This window comes from Salvelinus fontinalis, unplaced genomic scaffold, assembly GCF_029448725.1.
Source record: "Salvelinus fontinalis isolate EN_2023a unplaced genomic scaffold, ASM2944872v1 scaffold_0097, whole genome shotgun sequence".
NCBI lineage: Eukaryota > Metazoa > Chordata > Actinopteri > Salmoniformes > Salmonidae > Salvelinus > Salvelinus fontinalis.
This window is the reverse complement of record NW_026600306.1, coordinates 298024-318787: the sequence shown is the minus strand read 5'-3', so window position 1 is coordinate 318787 and position 20764 is coordinate 298024. Positions and strand designations below refer to the sequence as shown.

General features: G+C 41.4%; 2 protein-coding genes and 1 non-coding gene across 3 annotated transcripts; 1 reads left to right on the top strand and 2 right to left on the bottom strand.

The window, feature by feature from the left end:
- Nucleotides 1-3050: 3050 nt before the first annotated feature.
- On the bottom strand, nucleotides 3051-3122 carry trnae-uuc (transfer RNA glutamic acid (anticodon UUC)). The gene has a single exon. It is a non-coding gene; the product is annotated as a tRNA-Glu (tRNA).
- Nucleotides 3123-4579: 1457 nt separating this feature from the next.
- LOC129843068 (zinc finger protein 3-like) lies at nucleotides 4580-5601 on the bottom strand (the record flags this gene model as incomplete). The annotated part of the gene is made up of 1 exon (XM_055911820.1): nucleotides 4580-5601. A coding segment is annotated over one exon (762 nt), but the record flags the coding sequence as incomplete, so codon positions are not given.
- An 8179-nt stretch (nucleotides 5602-13780) lies between these two features.
- LOC129843072 (piggyBac transposable element-derived protein 4-like) lies at nucleotides 13781-20382 on the top strand. Its single transcript, XM_055911825.1, has 4 exons — nucleotides 13781-14430; nucleotides 14564-14738; nucleotides 16146-16260; nucleotides 17792-20382. Exons 1-4 carry the CDS (start codon nucleotides 14428-14430, stop codon nucleotides 19638-19640), a joined length of 2142 nt encoding a protein of 713 aa, XP_055767800.1. The 5' UTR covers nucleotides 13781-14427; the 3' UTR covers nucleotides 19641-20382.
- Nucleotides 20383-20764: the final 382 nt, after the last annotated feature.

The window sequence follows — 20764 nt, the reverse complement described above, 5'->3', positions numbered from 1 at the left end:
GTATAAATTACCTCGACTAACCTGTACCCCCGCACATTGACTCGGTACCAGTACCCCCTGTATATAGCCTTGTTATTGTTATTTTATTGCGTTACTTTTTATAATTTTTTACTTTTGGTCATTTGCTCATTTTCTTAACTCTTCCTGAACTGTACTGTTAGTTAAGGGCTTGTAAGCAATTCACTGTAACGTCTACACTTATTGTATTCGGCGCATTTGACAAAAAAGTTTGATTTTATTTGACAAATTCAGGTATGTTTATCCCGTTTTTTTCTGTTTAAGAAACATTTGTCTCTAGAGAGATGAAAACAGCATGTTTGGGACAGGTAGCACGTCCGGTGAAGAGGTCAGGGTTCAATAGCCGAAGGCAGAACAGTTCAAACTGGAGCAGCAGCACGGCCAGCTGGATTGGGGACAGTAAGGAGTCATCATGCCAGGTAGTCCTGAGGCATGGTCCTAGGGCTCAGGTCCTCAAGAGAGAGAAAGAAAGAGAGAAAGAGAGAATTAGAGAGAGCATACTTAAATTCACACAGGACACCGGATAAGACAGGAGTAATACTCCAGATTTAACAGACGGACTCAGCCCACTGACACATAAACTAATGCAGCATAAATACTGGAGGCTGAGACAGGAGGGGTCAGGAGACACTGTGGCCCCATCCGATGATACCGCCGGACAGGGCCAAACAGGCAGGATATAACCCCACCCACTTTGCCAAAGCACAGCCCCCACACTACTACAGGGAAAACTTCAACCACCAACTTACCATCCTGAGACAAGGCCGAGTATAGCCCACAAAGATCTTCGCCATGGCACAACCCAATGGGGGGTGGCAACCCATGAATACGGCTGCACAGTATTGTCTCTTCTCGATGGCGGTTATGATATCGTTTAGTACCTTGAGCGGGGTTGAGGTGCACCCATGACCAGCTTGGAAACCATATTGCACAGCGGAGAAGGTTCATGCTGAAAGAGCTCTGATAGGTTGGAGGATGTCCACCGGAAGTTGTCATAATTACTGTTTAAGTCTATGGAAGCCTTGAGAACCATACTCCTCCTAGGTTTTGTATTGGGAAAAGGAGGAGGTTCCTAGTCCATATTAAGACGTTTATTTCTCTCCAAATGTTTAGTATGATCAGTGTATATATGAAGATAATATTGCATGACCAAAAGCACAATTCTTTTTTTTTTTAAATGAGACAAGAGTACGAGCATATGTTTGTTCTCTCAAGAACTTTAAGTAGCCTGTATTTTATATGAAATACTCCTTTCGAGACAGGATTGTGTCACGGCACAGATCTGGGGAAGTGTACCAAAACATTTCTGCAGCATTGAAGGTCCCCATCATCTTTAAAGGAAGAAGTTTGAAACCACCAAGACCCTTCCTACCTGCTGGCTGCCCGGCCAAACTGAACAATCGGGGGAGAAGGGCCTTGGTCAGGAAGGTAACCAAGAACCCAATGGTCACTCTGACAGAGCTCCTCTGTGGAGATGGGAGAACCTTCCAGAAGGACAACCATCTCTGCATCACTCCACCAAGCAGGACGTTATGGTAGAGTTGCCAGACGGAAGCCACTCCTCAGTAAAAGGCACATGAAAGCCAGCTTGGAGTTTGCCAAAAGGCACCTAAAGGACTATCAGACCATGAGTAACAAAATTCTCTGGTCTGATGAATGCCAAGGGTCACGTCTGGAGGAAACCTGGCACCATTCCTACGGTGAAGCATGGGGTTGGCAGCATCATGCTGTGGGGATGTTTTTCAGCGGCATGGACTGGGAGACTCGTCAGGATCGAGGGAAAGATGAACGGAGCAAAATACAGAGAGAAATTTTTTGAAAACTTGCTCCAAAGCACTCAGGACCTCAGACTGGGGCAAAGGTTAACCTTCCAATAGGACAAGGACCCTACGCACAAAGCCAAGACAACGCAGGAGTAGCCTTGGGAGACGTCTTTGAATGTCCTTGAGGGGCCCAGCCAGAGCCCGGATTTGAACCCGATTTAACATCTCTGGAGAGACCTGAAAATAGCTTTGTAGTGACACTCCCCATCCAACCTGACAGGGTTTGAGAGGATCTGCAGAGAAGAATGGGAGAAACATGAGGCTCCTGCTGCTGCTGTCCTCAAGGGCAAATTGACAGATTTTTCACCTAGTTGTCTTTGGGATTCAAACCAGAGATCTTTCGGTTACTGGCCCAACACTAGTAACCGCTAGGCTACCTGCAGCAGGAGCCCCATGTTGACAGGAGAGCCCACCTTTATTTTTCCCTTATTATGAACATTCATATTGGTCAACAGTCAACCTATTGTGTGTATTGAACATTCATATTGGACTGTAGCAGCTAGTTAACTGGCTACGGATCAACCTATTGTGTGTATTGAACATTCATATTGGACTGTAGCAGCACAGCTAACTGGCTACTGATCAATCTATTGTGTGTATTGAATATTCATATTGGACTGTAGCAGCTAGCTATCTGGCTACCGATCAACCTATTGTGTGTATTGAACATTCATATTGGACTGAAGCAGCTAATTAACTGGCTACTGATCAACCTATTGTGTGTATTGAACATTCATATTGGACAGCCTTACCTGTATAGTAGCACCACCACCCATCAGCCCATTCTCATCTTGACGTCAAAGCTGCAGTGTATTGTTGGTATAGTCTTTGATGAATAATAATTCAAATTGTGAAAATAGAAGTGTACAATTTATATATATATATATATATATATATTTAATCAACTTTAAGATACTGTTTGCCTCTATGCAGATGTAGAAGCTGAATAGGAATATACATTATCAATAAATAGTTGATTGTTCTTTTTTCACATCATACTAAGAATACTGAGCCACAACCTGTAAATGTGACCATACTATTTATTTCAAGCCACACTAAGATGTCACCATACTATTCCTTTAAAGCCCCTCTGTCAGATATAAATCATTACATTTACATTTAAGTCATTTAGCAGACGCTCTTATCCAGAGCTACTTACAAATTGGAATATGTTGTTACACAATTGCATGGCACATGAGAAGATGTTCTTTCCCATACCGGGAGTTGAACCCGGGCCACCTGGGCGAAAACAAGGAATCTTTACCGCTAGACCATATGGGAAGATATAAATCATCAGAGTGGGAAACCAACTGACATGGAAACAATGGAGCAAATGTATCACTATCAGAGGGGTTTATTATGACATCAGATAGAACTACTCAGACATTCCAAATCAGGCTTCATCCATATCATGTAGGTGGATATTGATCCAACCATTTCAAAAGTAATGACCGGGCTGACGGAAACAGGATATGCCTTTACAATTTTTAAAATGCCGACAGACAATTTGTTTGTTCGTTTTACATGGTGGGATCATTTTGTGTCAGTAAACATGTATAAACGAGAAATGGTGGAAACTCCTTCATGCGCAAATATTTATATAATAACCATCATATCGAAGTTAACTTGAAGTCATGTGATGATATGTTGTGTGGTCCTCCCTCTACGACTTGGGAAACCATGCAGTTTATTAGGCTACAGATGAAATAAGTTATGAACTTCACAGGGTGGTGAAACTGCATGTGATGAGCTTGATGCTCCTTTCCAATATTGTTTTGTACATATTTAAGAATATTCACATGAAAATCTGTCGCAAATTGAACGGAAACTTAGCTACTAAGGTGGATATTGATCCAACACCTGCTGTTTATTCAAACCAGCCCACTGGGCACAGATGTCAGTTCAACATCTAGTTTCTATTTACATTTCTTTGAGTCGTGAATTCAACATGAAATCAACACAAAATGTCACCTGTCATTGGATTTAGCTTACAAGTTGGGTGAAAAATAAATAAAGATTCCTGATGTTGACGGCTTTTTACAAATCCAATCAGTTTTCTGCATTGATCTAACATCACATTGATTTGTTTTGTTGAAATGACGTGGAAACAACATTTATTCAACCAGTGGGAGGCTTGTAAATTACCCCAGGAAAGTAAAACAAAGAACTCTTCATTGAGACAATGATTAACAGCAATCCGTGGGAGAGTTGTGGTGGATATTATAAAATAAGGATCTGCTGGAGTCCAAGTCAAACCAAGAGTCTTTATTTCTGAGCTCAGAGAGAATAACAGTTACACAGCGCAGTGTAGACAGTCTGAATTCCTGAAGTATTGGGTGATGAGCACATATCTTTATAGTTTCCTGATCCTGGGAGGGACTTTATTCATACAAGGATGCAGGTGCAACTGGTTTGCAACACAGGATGATACTCCCAGGAACAGGACATTATAATAGGACAGTTTCACAAGGTTAGTCACATACTCAGTTATGTGGACACATACAATTAACATTTTCCATTACAGAGTCTGTGAACATTTTAATGTCATTAAATCATCAGTGGACCAACATTGCAAATGTAAACAATGGAACAAATGCATCACATCCAAATATCACTGTATTATCTGTAGTGCTGGAGGAATGACACACCCAGATAAACACACAGAGTTTAAAAAAGGACCATTTAAACACATGAAATCTGATCTACTCAATATTCAAACTGACATACTCAATATTAAATTCATGTTTTCTAATAAAAACATACAAATATATGTTTGAGTATACTTTGTACAATTCAATTTCATATGGTATAAACAGGTAAAAACATTACCAGTCAACAATATAAGACAATGGGAGCACTGTTTATGTTCTCTGATGAATTTTAAGTCAATATGACGTGAAATATCAATATACACATAATTTTTCTCTCCTGTGTGTATTCTCTAATGACCTTTAAGTGACTATAATGAGTAATATGTTTTCCCGCAGTCTGAGCTTTTCTAAGCCTTCTCCTCTGTGTGCTGTCTCATGTGTTCTTTCAGGCTTCCTAAAATGGGCAAAACCTTTGCACCCTGGGAGCAGTGGTAAGGCTTCTCCCCAATGTGTATTCTCTCATGTTTTTTCAGGTAGCTTTTCTGGTTAAAACTCTTTCCACACTGTGAGCATTGGTAAGGATTCTCCCCTGTGTGTATTCTCTCATGTCGTTTTAGGTCCCCTAACTGGTTAAAACACTTTCCACACTGGGAGCAGTGATAAGGCTTTTCCCCTGTGTGTATTCTCTCATGTCGCTTTAGGTCCCCTAACTGGTAAAAACACTTTCCACACTGGGAGCAGTGAAAAGGCTTCTCCCCTGTGTGTATTCTCTCATGTTTTTTCAGGTAGCTTTTCTGGTTAAAACTCTTTCCACACTGGGAGCAATGGTAAGCCTTCTCCCCATTGTGTATTCTCTCGTGTTGTTTAAGCTCCCATAAGAGGTAACAACCCTTTCCACACTGGGAGCAGTGGTAAGGCTTCTCCCCTGTGTGTATTCTCTCATGTCGTTTCAGGTCCCCAAACTGGTTAAAACACTTTCCACAGTGGGAACACTGGTGTTGTCTTGCTGGTTTGGACGTCCCTGGCTCTGGTTCCTCTGAGTTTGTCCTTTCTCCTGCCAAAGACAGTGTGTTTTTTAAAATAGAGACCCGAATGAAACCTCCACATGATAAAACGGCCTTGCTACGAGGGTAAATCCTAATAGATCCCTCAATAACCTGAGGCCAGTTTTAACAATCTTAGTGTGATTTTAAAAGAAACGTTGTCGAGCTTCCTGGTAATTACTAATAATATGTTTACATTACTTATTTTATTCATTCTGTTTTACAAGTCAAGTCAAAAAACTAAACAGTTCTAGGACACTGAAGACACAGACGTCGCTGGATTCCAATCGAGCACGTGGTTCTAAATATCTAACTTCATAGCTGTATGATACAGAATGTGACCTACGCACTTCCTTAAACATAAAATAACTTAAGAACATAACATCTCCCCGTTTGACACGCTATTTAAAAATGGCCCAGTTTGTTATTTAGACGTTGACACATTTTCAACATTCTGACTGTTACTGATGTCATGACAGTTTGGGTAAAGTAAAAAATACGGTGAGATATTTTGGGTAGACATTCCTAAAACTGATAGTAACTATATATAGTAAGTTTATATACAGCCATATCATAGAGTCTGAAAAGGCTTGTTCATTCACAATGACAGCTTATGTTCCTAAAGCTGATAGTAACTATATATAGTAAGTTTATATACAGCCATATTTTAAAGTCTGAAAAGGCTTGTTCATTCACATGAATTCCCTATGACAGCATATGTTCCTAAAACTGATAGAAACTACACTGTACACAAATATAAACTCAACATGTAAAGTGTTGGTTCCATGTTTCATGAGCTGAAAAAAAAGATTGAATTTTCCCATATGTACAAAAAGCTAATTTCTCTCAAATTGTGCACAAATTTTCACATCCCTGTTCGTGAACATTTATCCTTTGCCAAGATAATCCATCCATCTGACAGGTGTGGCATATCAAGAATCTGATTAAACAGCATTATCATTACACAGGTGCACCTTGTGCTGTGGATAATAAAAGGCTGCTAAAATGTGCAGTTTTGTCACACAACAATGCAGTATCAATTTAACACATTTGCTAATTTAAGACTCAAATTACGTTTAAATGAACGAGTAGATACGTAAACATAATTATGAGCCAAACACTAAGAGTAATATACACAAGATTGGTTTAAAGAGCTTCAATGTTTCTGTTTTATGTTTCGCTAGCAAACCACCGCGTTGATTGAATCAGAAGCCTTTTGTCGCAGTTGAAGAGGCATCCTGTCCCGTCCACTAGATTACACGTCACGCAAGAAACATCCCCCGAAAGACTCATATCGCCATCTGCTGACTGGAGTGGGTAACGCAGATTGGAGAAAAAACAACCAGATGTTATGTTTTCTCTTCCTTCTTACAGCCAATACTTTCCTCCAGGGCTGACCTGCCCATTAGGCAGGATTTAGTGACAGATTGACGAGGGTGGCATTTTACAAGCTAAATTGACCAAAGCTCATCGCTAACAACACATAATAACACCTCACATAATGTTGCCCTAAAACTATGACAATTTCTATCACCCAGTGGCATATGGGCTATTAAGGTGAGTGTAGGTGAGGCCACATGAAGCAGTGCCTGCTTTGTTTAAGGCAACATGGACAGATACGGCTCTACCTGTGTAGAGCTCATACCACTTTTCCCTTCCAGTCTCCAAAGTGTCCTTTTGGGTGGTGGTATAATTTGTATTCATTTTTTTGTCATAGTTATTCTGAACCCACTGCCTGCAAGTAATTGTTAAATTTGCCTAACTTTCTTACAGGTAGACCCTCTTTCACTCTCTCTCATCATGTCACAAGCTGACAGGCTCCCAGAGGCAGGGCAATAAAAGGCCCCAGCTCACTCAACTGCCCCTCCCCTCTCCAACAGCCATCAACCCAGAACATCCTGAAGACAGAACATCTAAAAGATTATCTGGGAATCCTTTCTTCCTCATGGAGCTTTTTGAAAGTGAGGTGAATATTCAATGTGAAGTTTGTACAGTGGATTCGGAAAGTATTCAGACCCCTTGACTTTTTCCACATTTTGTTAAGTTACAGCCTTATTTTAGAATGGATTTTAAAAACGACATATTCAGCAATCTACACACAAAACCCCATAATGAGAAAACAAAAACAGGTTTTATCAAAATGTAGCAAATTTCTTAAAGATCAAAAACAGAAATACCTTATTTACATAACAGTAACTATTCAGACCCTTTGCTATGAGACTGTCAGAGCAAAAACCAAGCAATGAGGTAGAAGGAATTGTCCGTAGAGCTTCGAGACAGGATTGCGTCGAGGCACAGATCTTGGGAAGGGTACCAAAACACTTCTGCAGCATTGAAGGACCCCAAGAACACAGTGTAGTGAAGAAGGCGCAACAGAGCCTCTTTAACCTCAGGAGGCTAAAGAAAGTTGGCTTGTCACCTAAAACACTCACACATTTTTACAGAAGCACAATGAAAGCATCCTGTCGGGTTGTATTACCTTCTGGTACGGCACCTGCACCACCCTCAACTGCAAGGTTCTCCAGAGGGTGGTGCGGTCTGCCCAACGCATTACCGGGGGCAAACTACCCACCCTCCAGGACACCTACAGCACCCGATGCCCAAGAATATATAATCAAGAACATAAACCACCCGAGCCACTGCCTGTTCACCCCGCTATCATCCAGAAGGCGAGGTCAGTACAAGTGCATTAAATCTGTGACTGACAGACTGAAAAACAACTTCTATCTCAAGGACATCAGACTGTTAAACAGCCATTACTAGCACATTAGAGGCTGCTGCCTATAGGCATAGACTAGAAATCACTAGCTACTTTAAGGAATGGAACACTAGTCACTTTAATAAGTTTACATATCTGGCATTACTCATCTCATATGTATATACTGTATTCTATACTAGTCTACGGTATCCCAGTCCGTTACGCTCTGATATCGCTCGTCCTTATGTATATAAGGTATTTCTTTTGATTTTCTATCATTTGCAAACATTTCTGAAAACCTGAAAACTTTCCGAAGGCACTGTATGTATATAAAAACATGTTTTCCACTAACCCTACCATCCATCCCCTAATTAGAGTAAACTAATGCACAACAACTATTAGGCTTCTACGTCCAGCTTCTACATACTATGTACATTTTACGGACACAATGTATTTTAGAATAGTTATATTTAGTTTGTTTTTAATCCTATCCTTCAGTTACCCTAAACCTCTCCCATCTATCTCTGAAGACCACCCCGTCCTATCCTTCAGTTACCCTAAACCTCTCCCATCTATCTCTGAAGACCATCCAGTCCTATCCTTCAGTTACCTTAAACCTCTCCCATCTATCTCTGAAGACCATCCAGTCCTAACCTTCAGTTACCCCAAACCTCTCCCATCTATCTCTGAAGACCATCCAGTCCTAAACTTCAGTTACCCTAAACCTCTCCCATCTATCTCTGAAGACCATCCAGTCCTAACCTTCAGTTACACTAAACCTCTCCCATCTATCTCTGAAGACCATCCAGTCCTATCCTTCAGTTACCCTAAACCTCTCCCATCTATCTCTGAAGACCACCCCGTCCTATCCTTCAGTTACCCTAAACCTCTCCCATCTATCTCTGAAGACCATCCAGTCCTATCCTTCAGTTACCCTAAACCTCTCCCATCTATCTCTGAAGACCACCCAGTCCTATCCTTCAGTTACCCTAAACTTCTCCCATCTATCTCTGAAGACCATCCAGTCCTATCCTTCAGTTACCCTAAACCTCTCCCATCTATCTCTGAAGACCATCCAGTCCTAACCTTCAGTTACCCTAAACCTCTCCCATCTATCTCTGAAGACCATCCAGTCCTATCCTTCAGTTACCCTAAACCTCTCCCATCTATCTCTGAAGACCATCTAGTCCTATCCTCCAGTTACCCTAAACCTCTCCCATCTATCTCTGAAGACCATCCAGTCCTAACCTTCAGTTACCCTAAACCTCTCCCATCTATCTCTGAAGACCATCCAGTCCTATCCTTCAGTTACCCTAAACCTCTCACATCTATCTCTGAAGACCACCCAGTCCTAACCTTCAGTTACCCTAAACCTCTCCCATCTATCTCTGAAGACCACCCTCTTTGATTTCTATTTGCCATATATTTTTAACTGTGCTGTTTCACAAAAGTGATTGACTTTTATATTCTCATCGTTGCTACAGATTGTAAATTAAAAATAAACATGTTTGCTAAAAGTATTATTATTTTATTAATCAATTGACTATGACTTTTCAAATCACTCAGTAGTCCTGTCTGCAGTTAGCTCCAGGTAAATGTTGCCATTCATTGACCTGCGACCAAAAACAAGCAACATATGGACAGTACCAAAACAAATGATCTAATGATTCTGTCTCTTCGCAGCTAAATCTGCAGGGGTTCGTTGTATCCCCACATATATTTTGTATAATAATTTCAATTGAAAAATTCTAAGTTTTGAATCTGGTGTCATTCACAATTTTCATGAACCAAGTTTGGTCTTTAAAGCAGGGCTGACAGACAAGATTCTGACTTTTCCCCCCTTCCACTTGTCTCTTCCATTTTTGTGGTAATGCTGCAATTAGTTGGTTGTAATTTTGGGTAGAGCAGAGATTTCCATATATTTTTATGAGCTGCATGTGTGACAACTCCACCAGTCCTATTGATGGTATAATTTACAAAGATTATACCTTTTTCATGTAATCAATTTTATTTATTTATTTTGATCAGTTACTATATTTGAGTTTAACCATTTTTTAAAATTATTTGTTTGGTCTTTTCTGGTGGATTAAACTGAAATTGCAACCAACTTTCTAAGGCTTGTTTTAAAAAATAATGATCTTTTGGAGATGATTTCATTTTCAAATAACTGAAAGTGAGAGGTTGTAATCTGAATAAAGAGAAAAAGGCCATTCTTGAACATCGGGTGAGACATTCTTACTAATCTGATAGAGAACCAGGTCGGAATAAAAGTATAACCTTTGTATGATTGAAGCTTTTAGTTAGAGATCTAATGCTTTAATGATTAATCATTTCTGCCCTCCGAATTCATATTCATTATATAAATAGTCCTATTTAATTTAGTCTTGCTTGCTGATATAAATACAATTGAATATTCTTTTCTCGTATAATTTAAAAGGGGACTGGGAGACAAGTCAGGATCAAGGCAAAGATGAACGGAGCAAAGTACAGAGAGATCCTTGATAAAATCCTGCTCAGGACCTCAGACTGGGACAAAGGTTCACCTTCCAACAGGACAATGACCCTAAGCACACAGCCAAGACATCGCAAAAGTGGCTTCGAGACAAGTCTCGGAACGTCCTTGAGTGGGCCAGCCAGAGCTCGGACTTGAACCGGATCGAACATCACTGGAGAGAGCTCTGGTGCAGGTTTTCATCAAGGATCTCTCTGTACTTTTCTCCATTCATCTTTCCCTCGATCCCTGCCACTGAAAAACATCCCCACAGCATGATGCTGCCACCACCATGCTTCACCGTAGGGATTATGCCAGGTTTCTTCCAGATGTGACGCTTGGCATTCAGGCCAAAGAGTTCAATCTTGGTTTCATCAGACCAGAGAATCTTGTTTCTCATGGTATGAAAGTCCATTAGGTGCCTTTTGGCAAACTCCAAGATGGCTTTCTTTTGTCTTTTACGGAGAAGTGGCTTCCGTCTGGCCACTCTACCACAAAGGCCTAATTGGTGGAGTGCTGCAGAGATGGTTGGTCTTCTGGAAGGTTCTCCCATTTCCACAGAGGAACTCTTGAGCTCTGTCAGAGTGACCATCGGGTTCTTGGTCACCTCTCTGACCAAGGCCCTTCTCCCCCTATTGCTCAGTTTGGCTGAGCCGCCAGCACTAGGAAGGGTGGTTCCAATCTTCTTCCATTCAAGAATGATGGAGGCCACTGTGTTCTTTGGGACCTTCAATGTGGCAGAAATGTTTTGGTCCACTTCCCCAGATCTGTGCCGTGACACAATCCTGTCTCGAAAGGAATATATCACATCAAATATAGGCTACTTAAAGTTCAAGTTAGATCACACATTCCGCCGATTGTTGTTGAAAAACGTTTCTTAAACAGAACAAAACGGGGATAAACATGAAACATGGAATATGATTGGCAGTCATCTAATATGCGGTAATAGAAATAAGGCCATAATCTGCCTCATCTTAAACGGCACTGTTAGGATGGTGGACCACTCTTGGTACACATGGGAAACTGTTGAGCTGGGAAAACCCAGCAACTTTGCAGTTCTTGACACAAACCGGTGCACCTGGCACCTACTACCATCCCCCGTTCAAAGACACTTAAATATTTTGTCTTCCCCATTCACCCTCTGAATGATACACATACACAATCCATGTCTCATTTGTCTCAAGGCTTAAAAATTATTATTTAACTCATCTCCTCCCCTTCATCTACACTGATTGAAGTGGATTTAACTATTGACATCAATAAGGGATCATAGCTTTAGCCTGGATTCACCTGGTCAGTTTATGTCATGGAAGGAGCAGGTGTTCTTAATGTTTTGTAGACTCAGTGTAAAGCACTACAGATAATCAAGTGCTATTTGAATGTGATGCATTTGCTCTATTGTTTACAGCGGGGTTGGGAAATTCCAGTCCTCGAGGGCCTGATTAGTGTCACAGTTTTGCCCCAGCTAACACACCTGACTCCAATAATCAACAATTCATGATCTTCAGTTTAGAATGCAATTTGATTAATCAGCTGTGTTTGCTAGGGAGGGAGAAAAAGTGTGACATCAATCAGGCCCCGAGGACTGGAGTTGCCCACCCCTGGTTTACAGGATTAGTTGTATTTTAAAGAGCGTAGCTTTAAGGGAATAGTACCGTCACATCTAAATAAAAACGAATGTAAAAAATGAACAGAGCAAATGTGTATTAAAACACTACCTAATCATATAAGTATTTATTCAACATTTACATATTCATATTGTAATGAAACAGTAGGGAGCAGGTCTCGAACCCTCGACCTTCTAGCCCGAGGTCCGGCGCGCTATCGACTGTGCCGCAAAAGCATGCTCGTGCGGCAGGGTCGATTTCCGCGATTATAAACCCAGGGTCGCTGTTATTATTACACTATTAAGCTTCTACGTCTGTGTACAGGACGGTATTATTTGTAAGACGGAAGATAAAATATATCAGCTTATTGTTAAATTATTATGACGTTCTTTCCAATACAAAAGGGTAGTAGCTATTGTTTCCAATCTGCGTTACCCACTCCAGTCAGCAGAAGGTGATGGGAGTCTTTCAGGTGATGCTTCTTGCGTGACGTATAATCTAGTGGACGGGACAGGAGGCTTCTTCAACAGCGACAAAAGGCTTCTGGTTTAACCACGCGGTGCTTTGCTAGCAAACCTAAAACTCTTTAGACCATTCTTGTGTATATTACTCTTAGTGTTTCGAACATAATTCTGTTTACCTATCTACTGGTTCATTTATAAACGTAATTTGCTTGTTAAATTAGCAAATGTGTTACATTGATACCGCACTAGGCTAATTTCCCAGAGCATAAACGCACAAATCTAGACGGAGAAAGAAACTCTGGTGAAAGGAGGCAAGGAAGTTTGAAGAATGAAAAAGGAGAAACAAGAGGATGATATTACAGTGAAAGAGGAATATGGGAAAGAGTTTGTCAAAGTGGAAAAAGAGGTAGACGCTTTAAGAATCAAAAAGGAGGAAGATGCCGTAAAATTTAAAGAAGAGAATGCAGTGAAAGAAGAGGAAGAACCTTTTGGAGTAAAAGAGGAAGAGGAGGCTATCTCAATAAAAGAGGAGGAAGACGTTTTGGGAGTGAAAACGGAGGCTGAAGATCCGATTAACTCCAGTGAGTAATGACTTAAAAACAGGGCCACAAACTATGCAGTTGTTTAACTAATGTGTGGTTTTTAAGGGGCATTATACTGAAGTTCTGCACTTTAATATGTTGTTCAGTACTGTAGGGGTTGTTTAAGGGGCAATCTGCCATTGGTACATATATTTTGTGCACTTCAAAATAATATTTATTGAATTCTCTATGTGGTCTATATTAAAGTGCACTTATTCTAATATAACAGGCTTTTAAAATATAATATACAGTGCATCATTTCTACTTAAAATATCAAAGGGACGCAAAATGCACCCATTTTGTGGAACGGCCCTTTAACATTTGCATCACAGTGGTGGGAAAAGTACGCAATTGTCATACTTGATTAAAAGTACAGATACCTGAATAGAAAATTACCGAAGTAAAAGTGAGTCACCTAGTAAAATACTTCCTGAGTAAAAGTCTATACTGAAGTATCAAAAGTAAAAGTATATAAATCATTTCAAATTCCTTATATTAAGTAAACCAGATGGTGCCATTTTCTAGTTTTTTTTTTTTTTACATTTACGGATAGCCAGGGGGACACTCCAACTCTCTGACAATCTACAATTGAAACGTGTGTTTAGTGAGTCCGCCAGATCAGAGGCAGTGATGATTACCGGGGATGTTCTCTAAATTAGTGTGTGAATTGGACCATTTTCCTGTCCAGCTAAGCCTTCAAAATGTAATGAGTACTTTTGGGTGTCAGGGAAAATGTATGAAGTAATAAGAACATCATTTTCTTTAGGAATATAGTGAAGTAAAAGTAAAATTAGTCAAAAATAGTAAAGTACAGATTCCCTGAAACTACTTAAATCGTACTTTAAAGTATTTTTTACTTAGGTACTTTATACCACTGATCACAAAAAAAGAAAAAGCATAATTAAAGTGGCTAATTTAGGCCCTTTTTAGACATATATTCATGCCTCTTGTAACACTATGTAATTGCAATAGATGGTCATAAGTTTACCATCTGTTTGATGTTCTCGTTCACACAGGAGAGAGACATGACTATCCTGGATCCTCTGGGGAGCATCAACAACATCCTGATGCTGATGAGTCAGAGAAGAGTCTCTCCAGATCAGAACACCAGATGGTACAGCTTGGTTTGGTCTAGTATACAGTTTGCTCTATCGGGGTCTGGGCTGGGTTTCTGTAAAGCACTTTATGTCAACAGTGACATAAGCATCCATAATTATATGTGTCTGTCCCCTCTTTATCGTTACCAGGACAATGCTAGCCCTTCCTCCCTCCCGGAGTCCCCATGTCATGCCTCTCCCGGTAGCGCCTCACTGCTGGGTATGAAGAGGTTGTCTGTGCAGCTGGTGGACTGCAGGAAAACAACGGGGCTGAGTGGAACTGTGAGAGGAGGAGAGAAGAAAGGATCAGATTTGACACATCAAAGTAAGTGCTGTAGTTTAGTTTGAACAAATACAATATATCTGGTATCTGTTACCAGGACAACCAGCACAGTTCTGTTAGTTGACATGAAGATGGACTGGTATCTTTTACTAGTAGGGCTGTCACAGACTAATAAACATCTTGTTTGACTTAGTCACCTGTTCTTTCCACCAATCAATTGGTACAAATTTTAAACGTGTATTTCTATATATACACTACCGTTGAAAAGTTTGGGGTCACTTAGAAATGTCCTCGTTTTTGAAAGAAAGGCAATTTTTTTGTCCAATAAAATAACATCAAATTGATCAGAAATACAGTGTAAACATTGTTAATGTTGTAAATGACTGTTGTAGCTGGAAATGGCAGATTGTTTTATGGAATATCTACATAGGCGTACAGAGGCCCATTATCAGCAACCATCACTCCTGTGTCCCAATGGCACTTTGTTACCTAATACAAGTTTATAATTTTAAAAGGCTAATTGATCATTAGAAAACCCTTTTGTAATTATGTTAGCACAGCTGAAAACTGTTATGCTGATTTAAAGAAGCAATAAAACTGGCCTTCTTTAGACCAGTTGAGTGTCTGGAGCATCAGCATTTGTGGGTTTGATTACAGGCTCAAAATGGATCAATTAGCCTTTTAAAATGATAAACTTGGATTAGGTAACAACGTGCCATTGGAACACAGGAGTGATGGTTGCTGATAATGGGCCTCTGTACGCCTATGTAGATAATCAGCCATCTCCAGCTACAATAGTCATTTACAACATTAACAATGTCTACACTGTGTTTATGATCAATTTTATGTTTTTTTAAAATGGACAAAAAAATTGCTTTTCTTTCAAAAACAAGGACATTTCTAAGTGACCCCGAACTCTTGAATGGTATTGTATATCCTCACACCATCCATGTTGTAAACAGCGTGCTGCATGAATTCCGACTCAACTTGACACAAAACAATTTTATGAAATCTAATTTTGTTAGAAATCTAACATTGTTTAACATGGTCAAGTTCGGTTTCTGTGCAATCTTCAGACACTCTAGAAGGCAACCAAACTTGTTTCATCATTCTACATGATGTATTGGCTATACAACACCTGAATTAGCCCATGAAGGGTCTTGGTCCAATGACCACCTATCGTTTTGAAACCTAGCTAGATAGCCAATGAGCTGGGCTTTCCAGCAGTATGTGAATGCCGTTTGTAGGACAAACAGCCATCATGCTGGAGCTGTGCACAACAGAGTTCATTCTCTGGTGAAAGGAAACAGGACGCACTGTAGTTTACGTTTCACAGCAGTTCGTTCTCTTTTACAAACTTCTCAAATCTGAAAAAGTTAAACATGGCTACTAAGAGTGGAAAAGCTAAATCTCAGTCCAAGTATAAACATTTTGATGATATTATTGCAGAAATTGACCAGGAGAGTGACACAGAAGGAATGGATGAGGACTCAGTGAGTGACCACAGTTATGATTCCAGCGCGGAAGAAATGTTTTTGGAAGGACAAGATCCACTTTTAGACCAGTAAGTAAAATAGGTTTTTGCTTCTCATGCTAATGCAGTTGTTTAAATGGTCGCATATTCATTTTATATATATTTTTGATTTATATATATACATATAAAGTCAGAAACAGACTCCATGAGGGTGGGATGAGGGCCCGACGTCCACAGGTGGGGGTTGTGCTTACAGTCCAACACCGTGCAGGACGTTTGGCATTTGCCAGAGAACACCAAGATTGGCAAATTTGCCACTGGCGCCCTGTGCTCTTCACAGATAAAAGCAGGTTCACACGCACATGTGACAGACGTGACAGAGTCTGGAGACGCCGTGGAAAACGTTCTGCTGCCTGCAACATCCTCCAGCATGACCGGTTTGGCGATGGGTCAGTCATGGTGTGGGGTGGCATTTCTTTGTGGGGCCGCACAGCCCTCCATGTGCTCGCCAGAGGTAGCCTGACTGCCATTAGGTACCGAGATGAGATCCCCAGACCCCTTGTGAGACCATATGCTGACACATGCACATTTGTGGCCTGCTGGAGGTCATTTTGCAGGGCTCTGGCAGTGCACCTCCTTGCACAAAGGCGGAGGTAGCGGTCCTGCTGCTGGGTTGTTGCCCTCCTACCGCCTCCTCCACGTCTCCTGATGTACTGGCCTGTCTCCTGGTAGCGCCTCCATGCTCTGGACATTACGCTGACAGACACAGCAAACCTTCTTGCGGCAGCTCGCATTGATGTGCCATCCTGGATGAGCTGCACTACCTGAGCCACTTGTGTGGGTTGTAGACTCCGTCTCATGCTACCACTAGAGTGAGAGCACCGCCAGCATTCAAAAGTGACCAAAACATCAGCCAGGAAGCATAGGAACTGAGAAGTGGTGTGTGGTCACCACCTGCAGAACCATTCCTTTTTTGGGGGTGTCTTACTAATTGCCTATAATTTCCACCTTTTGTCTATTCCATTTGCACAACAGCATGTGAAATTTATTGTCAATCAGTGTTGCTTCCTATGTGGACAGTTTGATTTCACAGAAGTGTGATTGACTTGGAGTTACATTGTGTTGTTTAAGTGTTCCCTTTATTTTTTTGAGCAGTGTATATTCCATGTCAGATATATATATTTTCCATTTTTTATTCAAATAGAATGGAGTCGAACATAAAACACACACACATGGCCACTTGTGTGTTTGCTTGGGTGGGTGTGTGTGTATATATATATATATATATATATATATATATATATATATATATATATATATATATATATATATATATATATTCCATGTCAGATGTATATATTTTCCTTTTTTCCCCCAAATGGAATAGTGTAAAACAGCAAACACACACACATGGCCACTGCGCCTGCTACTCCTCTCACTTTCCATATGAAATAGCCATTGGGTGCTGTTGGGGGGAGGACAGGCCCACAACAATGGCCGCAGTTGAATGGAACAGCACTTCAACTTAGTGAAGTATTCTATACAATTTAATCTGTTTATTTTATGTGATGTGAAAAGGCTCATACAATACAAATATTTGTTTAAATGTTTTCTTTCACAGTGATAGCGTCTCCGACTGGGAGCCTCCGCTGCCATGGTGCCCATCCCCCACTGAAGCGGGTTCATCCAGCCGGACTCCTGCTGTCTCCGGCTCCACACCTACCCCCGCCCGGCCATCTAGAGGTGGGAAGAGGGTAACAAAGAAGCGGAGGAAGGGAAGTGTGGAACCTGCTGGTAGAGAGGTAGAGGGGCAATGGCACTCTGTGCTGGAGGAAGATGTGGAGCCCCGTGCTCCAATTTTCCGACCTAAAAGACAACCCGGACCTCAGCTCGATATGACATCGAAGTATAGCCCGATGCAACTTTTCCAACTGTTTTTCACCCCGGCAGTTGTTGATTCCCTTGTTTGCAATACTAACAAGTATGGGGCTAGGAAGCAAGCAGGAAAGAAACAGGAATGGAAGCCCATTTCCATGTCAGACATTTTCTGCTACTTTTCACTGGTAATTTACATGGGGCTGGTGAAGTTGAAAACCCTAAAGGATTACTGGAAAACATCCTCACTATATCAACTGCCTTTCCCCCCCACTGTCATGTCCTCTACAAGGTTTTTAAATATCTCACGGGCGCTTCACATTAGTGACCCAGAAGTTGATGAGGAGAATGACAGGAGGAGAGGCACCGCACGGTTTGACAGGCTCTGCAAAGTCAAACCTCTCTACGCCAGCATGGTTGAGGCTTGCAAGACCCATTTTCAGCCCGCACAGAACTTGTCCATAGATGAGAGGATGGTAGCATCAAAGGCCAGAATTGGCCTAAAACAATACATGCGTAACAAGCCAACTAAGTGGGGTTACAAGCTGTTTGTTTTGGCTGATTCTGGGTGTGCATACACATGCAATTTCTTTGTCTATGAGGGGAAGAACACTTGTGCGACTGGTAAAGGACTTAGCTATGACTCTGTGATGGAGTTATTGGATTTCCAACTGCTGGGGAAGGGCTACAAACTCTTTGTGGACAACTTTTACACAAGCCCTACCCTGTTTGCAGACCTGAGGAAGCGGGAGGTGTGGGCTTGTGGCACTATTCGGACCAACAGTGTGGGCTTTCCGAAGACCAAGGTAAATGACATGCCTAAGCGGGCTGAGCGGGGGACCATGCGATGGATCCGTGAAGATGGCCTGCTGTTTGTGAAGTGGATGGACACCAGAGAGGTGGTGATGTGCTCCACTATTCACAAGCCCTTCAGTGGCGACCATGTCAGTAGGCGTGTGAAAGACGCCATGGGTGCATGGACCACCAAAAATGTCCCCATTCCTGCAGCCATCAAGGACTACAACAAGAGCATGGGAGGTGTAGACCTATCAGACGCACTGATAGGGTACTACAATGTTCTACATAAGACAAAGAAGTGGTACAAGACATTGTTTTACCATTTCATTGACATTGCTGTGGTGAATTCCTTCATCCTGCAGAAGGAAATGGCGAAGAGCTGTGGACAGCCCCCCATCGCACAGCTAGCCTTCAGGGAGCTGCTCATCCAGGAGCTTGCTGACTATCGCACAAAGTCCACTGCATCACGCTCTGCCCCCTCTACCTCTGCCCCCTCTACCTCTGCCCCCTCTACCTCTGCCCCCTCTACCTCTGCCCCCTCTACCTCTGCCCCCTCTACCTCTGCCCCCTCTACCTCTGCCCCCTCTACTCCTGCCTCCAGTGGTGTTCATATGCCACAGTTCATTACTGCAGGCATGACTGTGCCTCATGGACAAAAGGCCACAGCATGGAGGCGTCGTTGTGTTCTGTGTCACATGAAGTCCCCCATCATCTGCACCACGTGTTCAGTTTGCCTCTGCTTTAACTCAGAAAGAGACTGCTATGGGACATGGCACAGACAGCAAAATATTGTGTAGAGGACCTCCAAAGACTCTACTCCTGTTTTTTTAATTTTTTTATAATATATATATTTTTTTCTTATTTTTTTTTGTTGGTGTGTTAGAATTGCTTTTTGATATGTTGTATATAGTTATTTGCACTGTTGTATATAGTTATATATCATTTCACCAATTTGGCCACTTGGGTACATTTGGGCAACTTGTGTGGGACACCTGGGTGACTTCATGCTAAATGTCTTGTAGCTCACCCATTCCTGAAGTTATCAGTCTAAAACTTTGCACAACTACAGTTGCCCTGTACAGTTGTATTCTCCATCTAAATTGTCCCCAGCATCCTATCTGACTGTTTGGCTATTCCAGTACATGTGAAAAATGATGCTACAACAATAAAAACAGAAAACGTAAGTTTATTTCCTTGTATTTTCTTCTACCAGATCTATTGTGTTATATTCTCCTACATTCAATTAACATTTCCACAAACTTCAGAGTGTTTCCTTTCAAATGATACCAAGAATATGCATATCCTTGCTTCTAGGCATGAGCTACAGGCAGTTAGATTAGGGTATGTCTTCAGGCGGAAATTGAGAACAAGGGTTGCAGCCATAAGAGGTTATTAAGGAGCCTGAAACAACACGAGAGAATACACACAGGTGAGAAGCCTTACCACTGCTCACAGTGTGGAAAGTTTTTCAACCAGTCAGGGGATCTGAAAAAACATGAGAATACACACAGGGGAGAAGCCTTACCACTACTCCCAATGTGGAAAGAGTTCTAACCATTTAAGGAACTTGAAAGTTAATGAGATAATACACACAGGGGAGAAGCCTTACCACTGCTCCCAGTGTGGAAAGAGTTTTAACCAATTAAGCAACCTGAAAGCTCATGAGAAAATTGACACAGGGGAGAAGCCTTAACACTGCTCCCAGTGTGGAAGGAGTTTTAACCAGAAAAGCAACCCCAACCAACATAAGATAATACACAACGGGGAGAAGCCTTTCCACTCCTCCCAGGTGCAAAGCTTTTGCCCATTTAGGAAGCCTGAAAGAACACATGAGACTGCACATAGAGGAGAAGGCTTACAAAAGCTCAGACTGTGGGGAACCATATGAAATTGCTTCTTCCAATTATTGATAAACATGTAC